Source organism: Nuphar pumila, chromosome 4 (genome assembly GCF_984573655.1).
Source record: "Nuphar pumila chromosome 4, dmNupPumi1.hap1.1, whole genome shotgun sequence".
NCBI classification, from domain to species: Eukaryota; Viridiplantae; Streptophyta; class Magnoliopsida; order Nymphaeales; family Nymphaeaceae; genus Nuphar; species Nuphar pumila.
This window is the reverse complement of record NC_143252.1, coordinates 130212224-130219284: the sequence shown is the minus strand read 5'-3', so window position 1 is coordinate 130219284 and position 7061 is coordinate 130212224. Positions and strand designations below refer to the sequence as shown.

Genomic DNA, 7061 nt, shown 5'->3' with positions numbered 1-7061 from the left:
AATACAATGATTAATAATAAACGTGGTTTAAAGGATGACCAATCCTATTTGTTCTAACATCAAAAGTTAGGGGACATCTCGAAATAGAGAGTCTATAGACTTGTGAAAGAAGAGATTCTTGAATCCCTTGACTTCACAGAGACAAAACCATGTGTTGACTGCATAAAGGCTAAGCAGTCCAACACATAAGACAAATGTCAAACGTAGCAATAGAAAATTAGAGATTATGTATATGGATGTTTGCTGGCCATTTTTTCCTTGTTACACAGGTGAAAAGTATTTTGTTACTTTTATAAACGACTACTCTCGGTATATGTATCTCTACTTAAAATTTTAAAAATTTGAAGTTTTTCAGGTTTTTAAGGATTTTAAGAGAAAAGTAGAGAAATAGACCGATGAAGTTATAAAAGTAGTCAGGTCTGGTAGAGGTAGAGAATACTATAATTATTTTACTAATATGATATAAAAAGAAAAGTCATCGGTGCAATTTCTAAAGGAGGAAGGCATTGTGCCTTAATACATCATGCTTGGTTGTGCCTACCAAAATGATATAGCTGAAAAAAACCATATGTTTAAGAAAATTGTTCTAGCGATGTCAAATCACTCAATTTTTTCCTTGACCTTGTAGGGTGAAGCTCTTAGGATAACAATGCACATATTAAACATGGTTTCTACGAAGGCTATCAAAAGGACTCCTTATTAATTATGGACTGATAGAAAACCTTATTTGTCATATATGCATATATGAAGATGTTCAACTAAAGCTAAATTGTATAACCCATATATAAAAGTTTTTTATCCTAGGATCACTAGTGGATTTTTTATTTGTTATCCAGAAAAATCAAAGAGCTTTAGGTTTTATTGTCCATCTAATACACCATAAATAGTGAAAATAGATAGAGCAAGATTTTTTTTAATATGGTTTTATTGAGATGGATGCATATCAAAGTCTTGCATTTGAGGAATTGCACGATTCAATTTCTATACTTGCAAAGGAAAAAGACTCAATTTTTTTTATAATTATCCTTTTAGTCGATATTAAGAAAAACCAAGTCAATGAACCTCAATCACAAGTAGAACAAGTTATTGATGATGATATACAACAACAACAAGATGCAGAGGTTCAAATTGAACCACCAGTAACACATGTATGGAGGTCCACGAGGACCAAGAGATCTGCTATCCACTCTCATTATACGGTATATTTACAAGAGTCTAACGACTTCATAGATATTGATAATGATCCCTTAACCTTTACAAAAGCCATTAATAGTGATAAATCGTCATATTGGAATAATGCTATGAAATAAGAACTTGTCTCTATGGTAAAGAATCAAGTGTAGGATTTAGTATCTCGACCTTATAGAGTCAGACATGTTGATTGTAAATGGGTCTTTAATACCAAAATAGAATCTAAAGGCAAGTAGAGAGGTACACGACTGGGTTCGTTGCAAAGGAATTCACTCATATGAAGGGCATTGATTATAATAAAATATTTTCTCATATCTCAACTAAGGAATCGTTGAGAACAATCATGACTCTTATAGCTCATTTCGATTTAGAGTTGCATTAAATGGATGCGAAAACAACTTTTTTGAATGAGGATCTAAAATAGGAGGTATATATGCAACGACCTCTTGGTTTCAATATAGATGACTCGAACAATTTAGTTTACAAATTAAAGAAATTAATCTATGGACTTAAATAAGCCTCCCACTAGTGGCATAAAAAGTTCAATAAGGTGATTTTGAATTTTGGATTCATTGAAAACATTGTTGATCAGTGCATATACCATAAGGCCCGTGGGAGTAAGTTCATAATTTTGGTTTTGTGTGTTGATGATATTCTTCTTATAACTAATGGTTTGGGTCTGCTACATGAAATAAAAGAATTTTTTTTCTGACATTTTGATATAAAGGACATGGGTGAGGCCGCTTATGTCCTTTAAATTGAGATTTGTCATGATAGAATTAAGGGTGTACCGGCCTCTCTTAGAAATCTTATATTCTTAAAATTCTTAAAAGGTATGAAATAAAGAATTGTTCTCCTGGTTCTGTACCCATAATAAAAGGGGATAAATTGAACCTAAATAAATATCCTCATAATGATAATGGAAAGGCTTAGATAACAAACATCATGTATACTTCAACGGTTTGGAGTTTACAATATACATAAACCTGCATGTGACTAGACATCACATTTGCTATTGGAATGCTTGGTAAATATCAGTCCAATCCGGGCATTGTACACTAGAAGGTTGCGAAGAAGGTCATGCATTATTTACAAGAAACGAAGGATAGAAAGATTGACCACCTCGAGGTTGTTAGATACTCGGATGCAGGTTTAAGAGGTTGGCTCGACTGTAGGAAGTCTACTACGTGATACGTCTTCCTATTGACAGGTGGTGTCATCTTCATAAAGAAGTAGAAAACATTCTACAACTGCAACTCACACCATGAAAGAAGAATTTATTGTTCTATACAAGACTTCATCTCTGGTCATATGGATCAAAAACTTTATTACAGGTATTGGTGTTGTGGACTCTATTGAGAGGCCACTAAAGATCTTATATGATAATGAAGCTATTATGTTTTTCTCTAATGACAATAAGAGTTTCATCTCATGTTGACATATAGAGTTAAAGTACTTTGTTGTTAAAGAAATAACTAAGAATCATTTATTATGTATTGATATAATCTTTATAAAGAAAATGATTATGGATCTTCTTACTAAAGGGCTAGCACCGAAATTATATTCTTAGGTCTAGTTGATACCTTTTGATATATGATAACATATTATGGTTATATGTAATCATATTTACGAAACTAAATTGATTACTCATGATTTTATACCTTATTGATTTTGTGTATAGTGTATCTCATTTTGAAAAAAAAATAGCAGAATAACAATATTAAAAGGACCAACAGAATAAGTTAGAGACCAACCTATTCATATAGGTCGTCTTAACATGTTGAATACTTAAAATAAATAATATTATAATACATAAAATTATGACATATCATGTAGAGATATTTATCTTCATGACTCATATGATTCATTCTTGTGATACACAATAGCATGTGAACCTGTAATAAAAATTAGATCGAGAAAACAGTAAAGAATCTCAATATTGTGCTTATACGTGTCAATGGGTCAAGTGAGACAATGTTGAATTTTTGAGTCTGATTGGATTCAACTTAGATGTGACCCATATTAACAGAGATTGCAGGTCCATGTGGCATAATTACCCATCTTGAGCCTCTCATCATATCCCACTATAAATAGGAGAATAGTGTGATGAGAGCGACACAGGTGATATTGAATTCTCTTTCTCTAGATTTATGTGTCTTGCTCACCTTTCAATATTGTAGCCTGGACTCATCGAGGATGCCAATTGGCTTAAAAGAACGACGACCACTCACGTCCACTGAAGCCTCATTTGGATCATCCATGACGGCTTTCTGGCGCTTCCATTTAACATCCATCAACGCATAAGACTGGGCTCATGAACCCCACAGACAAGGTGGTGTGGTGGGGACAGCGTTTCGCATGTGATTAACATCAGAATGAACGATCATCGATTATGGTGCGCAGGTGCTTTACGTCATTGACCGTACTGACGCAGAACGAGTTTCATTGTTAATCACTGTGGCAAGCAGCAGGAAGAGGCTCGGAAACTACTGAGACCCCTCTGACTCTGAGAGATGCCCAAAACGCGGATTGAACCACTGGCTCTCGGTTGTAAGCAACGCGGACCCCTCTTCCTTCACTCAGCGATCTTATTCTGATTCTTCGGATGTTAGTTACGGCTCCTCCTCCTCCTTACAAATACATCAGCTCAAGAGGGAGAGATTGCACACGCCGTGGAGCAAGCTCTTGTACCATCTCTCTTCCCTTCTGCGGTTGGGGTTTCTCTTTTTTCCTTAAATCCTCTTTGAAAGCACCACCATGATGACACTGATCGCTCGCACTGGCCGCCAAAACCAACGATATGAAAATGGTTGTCTCCTCATTGCCGGGTACACGTCTCTCTCTCTCTCTCTCTCAAAAGAGGCGATCGGTATTTTAGTGAAGCACCCATTTTGAGATTGTTCAAATGTGTTGAAAAGGTTGGTTCAATAGGCCAGTGGTCCACTCCATTGGGATTCAGACTTTTAGTTCGTATACTTCCCCCCTTTTATATCGCGGCTGCAGGTGAACACTGGGCAGGTATAGGTTGACCCTTGGGGAACTCCAAAAGTCTTCCCATTTTGGCAGAAAAAAGTGATAGCATTTACATGTGGCAGCAGGCAGCTGTATGGCTTGTTTTTGAAACTCATGTCTGTGTCCTTATATTACAAATTGGAGCATTTGAGCCAACTGTGGGGCAATTGTTTCACTAGAAAACTGATCGTTTCTGCAAATTTTCTTCTTGGAACCAAATTCACTTCATATGCAGTCCAACAATCTGAAGATTTGTTACTAGGTATGATTACTTCCCATGAGCGAGAACATAATTGACATTCTTATTGGCTGTGGCAGGTGCATCCCTTACAAGTGTGTGGAATCAAAGCTAGAGGTTCTGGTTGTTAAAGCTCAGAAGAGCGACAAAGTGTTGTTCCCCAAGGTATAGACTTAAAAAATATATTTTTCATCTCCTCTTTTTCTTTTTGGATGTTGCCTATTGGCTTGGTAAATGCTGATGTATTTTGTTTTGTATGGTTTAAGGGAGGATGGGAGAACGACGAGACGGTAGAAGATGCAGCTCGCAGGGAAGCAATGGAAGAGGCAGGTGTCGTGGGAGTCATGGGGGTGAGTTACATGCCCACTTCTTACCATCTATTTTCAACCCTTCCGTTAAAATAATATAGAAAATGTCAATATAATTATCTCTATCTCTAACAACTTGAACATGGTGGTGTTGATTCTTGTGCCATTTGTTTGGTATTGGCCTTAAATCTTTCCACTTTGATGCTCATGGTCATTTAAAAAATGGCTACCCAAATGATTCCATTGAAAAGTACTACTACGCCATAGTAAGACACTATGGACTTCAAAGAATAATTACTGATTACTAAGGTTATTAAGAATTTGGAGAAGTTAGTAATACCATTTTTAAGAAAAAAAGACAAACAGAGCAGGTGTGTTGATTATAGTGTTAAACCTGTATTTGGTTACTGAAGTCATGTTTTTAATTATCATCTATTTTGCAGAGTATGCTTGGTACTTGGACTTTCAATAGCAAAGGGCATGAAGAAGGAGACCATGTGGCACACGTGTTCCCTTTAGAGGTGCAAAGTCTACAGGATCCTTGGCCAGAGAAGCACCTCCGTGAAAGAATATGGGTAAGACTATATATTGCATATTTACTGAGAGATCACTGCACCTTTTAATAGGGCCAAAAGCTCTTAAGCAAGTGCAATGTGCTAAAAATCTCGTTTCTTTGTGTAGATGTGCATCGAGGATGCGAGGCAGCGTTGCAAGCACCTATGGATGAAAGAAGCACTAGACATGCTGATAAGTACATGGCCTGACAACTGACTTGGAGCTGTAACATGACTGAATAGCAGCTCAGAACCAGATTAATTTCAATTGCATTCTCATGCTCTATCAAGGAAGCGCTTGGTGTTATGGGGAACTGTGAAAAACCTTTCAACATGAAGGAACTTAACAGCGTAGGTCATGGGGAACATAGTCAAAAGAAATGCCCCAGTATTTTCAAATCAAATTGTACATACAAATAGAAAAGCAATTGGGGTGGATTAATAATACATCAATGGAATTCTTACTGTTGCCTTTCACAAGTGGGTATCAAACAATTCAGCTGTGTTGTGGTTTCAATAGTTTAAACTTCAAGGTTAATATGTTTGCTTAAAAGTTTATTGCAAATTACGCTCTCTCTCATAACAGGAACAAGCATAAGGGAAAGATCAAAAATTAAGGGAAAATTATACCTCAAAAATACTTTTAACGAACACAAAAAATAAGACATATCCTAAAGTCTTCCCAATGCACAAGTGCCTTCGTATCGATATACTCTTTCTCGTCTCTGTCAATACACATGGGCCGAAAACAACTTCTAAGAAATAAAACCGTGAAACCTCTATTCCAACAAGTAATCACCGAAACTGTCAAAGAATTCTTGTGACAAGCAGACCCAAAACCACCAAAATGTCGTTCTAAAACAAAATATCGACCTTGAAATTTTAGTTAACTCTCAACTTTTAAAATTCCTGCAATTTTAATGCCCTTAATGTTGTGGTTTTGGAGGGCACCTGCTCAAGATCACACAAGGTCTTATCCAATATCAGCAAATAGGAAACACACAATCATAATGAAAACTAGTAAAGAAGCAAAGGATTTACCTGGTTCAGCAATATGTCTACATTTATGAGAAGAGTATCGAGAGTTTTACTAACATAAAACTAATCATCGATACAAAAGAGAATAAATAAAATCATAAAATGGAACAACTGCACCTATCTTGCGATCCTCCAAGAGATCAATATGTTCAACCAAAGTCTTCCTCTTCATCCCAAAAAGAAACTGACATACCCTTCTCTCCCACTTCTTTAACCACTTCTCTTGATAACTAAGAAAAATCCAAACCCTAAGAGCCACCACAAGAGGGCCAAATCACTCTTTCTATATCAACACCCAATGGCCAAGACAAAATCCCAAGAGAGCAAACCACTTTCTTTCTCCTTTTCAAGTATTAAAAGAGAGCACACCCTCTTTTTCTATTGTATTTTCTTAAAGTTTAGAAACCCACCTTTCCCTTTGGCTCACAATACCCAACTCCAATGGGCTACCATAAAATAACAAAGAAAAGTCCAACAAAAACTTTTATATAACACGTGGGTCTTATGAACCCACCTAAGTTTAAATCAAATTTAGCATTTTCTACCTTGGCTTGAAAACTCTTTAACCACTCTTTTTAAACACCCCTTCTCATTAGGGCCCAAATTGTCTTACTCACAATAGGAACCAGGTTCAAGCTAACCATGAACACTGCAATCTTCGCTACTTTATCTTTTGACTTGCAATAACTATGTTTCTCATACAAAAACTCACATATATGG

The 7061-nt window shown here is 36.2% G+C and overlaps 1 protein-coding gene across 1 annotated transcript; it reads left to right on the top strand.

Moving 5' to 3' along the window:
* The first annotated feature begins 3845 nt into the window (after positions 1–3845).
* On the top strand, positions 3846–5751 carry LOC149841049 (nudix hydrolase 18, mitochondrial-like). The gene is made up of 5 exons (XM_090004643.1): positions 3846–4019; positions 4522–4606; positions 4708–4791; positions 5193–5324; positions 5431–5751. Exons 1-5 carry the CDS (start codon positions 3949–3951, stop codon positions 5518–5520), a joined length of 462 nt encoding a protein of 153 aa, XP_089860769.1. The 5' UTR covers positions 3846–3948; the 3' UTR covers positions 5521–5751.
* The last annotated feature ends 1310 nt before the right edge of the window (positions 5752–7061 follow it).

What these genes read in the sequence shown, in the direction of transcription:
- LOC149841049 (XM_090004643.1), top strand. Translation starts at nt 3,949, where the DNA reads ATGATGACACTGATCGCTCGCACTGGCCGCCAAAACCAACGATATGAA. An exon ending in GGTTGTCTCCTCATTGCCGG is followed by an intron (nt 4,020 to 4,521) that starts GTACACGTCTCT and finishes TGGCTGTGGCAG; the next exon opens with GTGCATCCCTTACAAGTGTG. An exon ending in ACAAAGTGTTGTTCCCCAAG is followed by an intron (nt 4,607 to 4,707) that starts GTATAGACTTAA and finishes GTATGGTTTAAG; the next exon opens with GGAGGATGGGAGAACGACGA.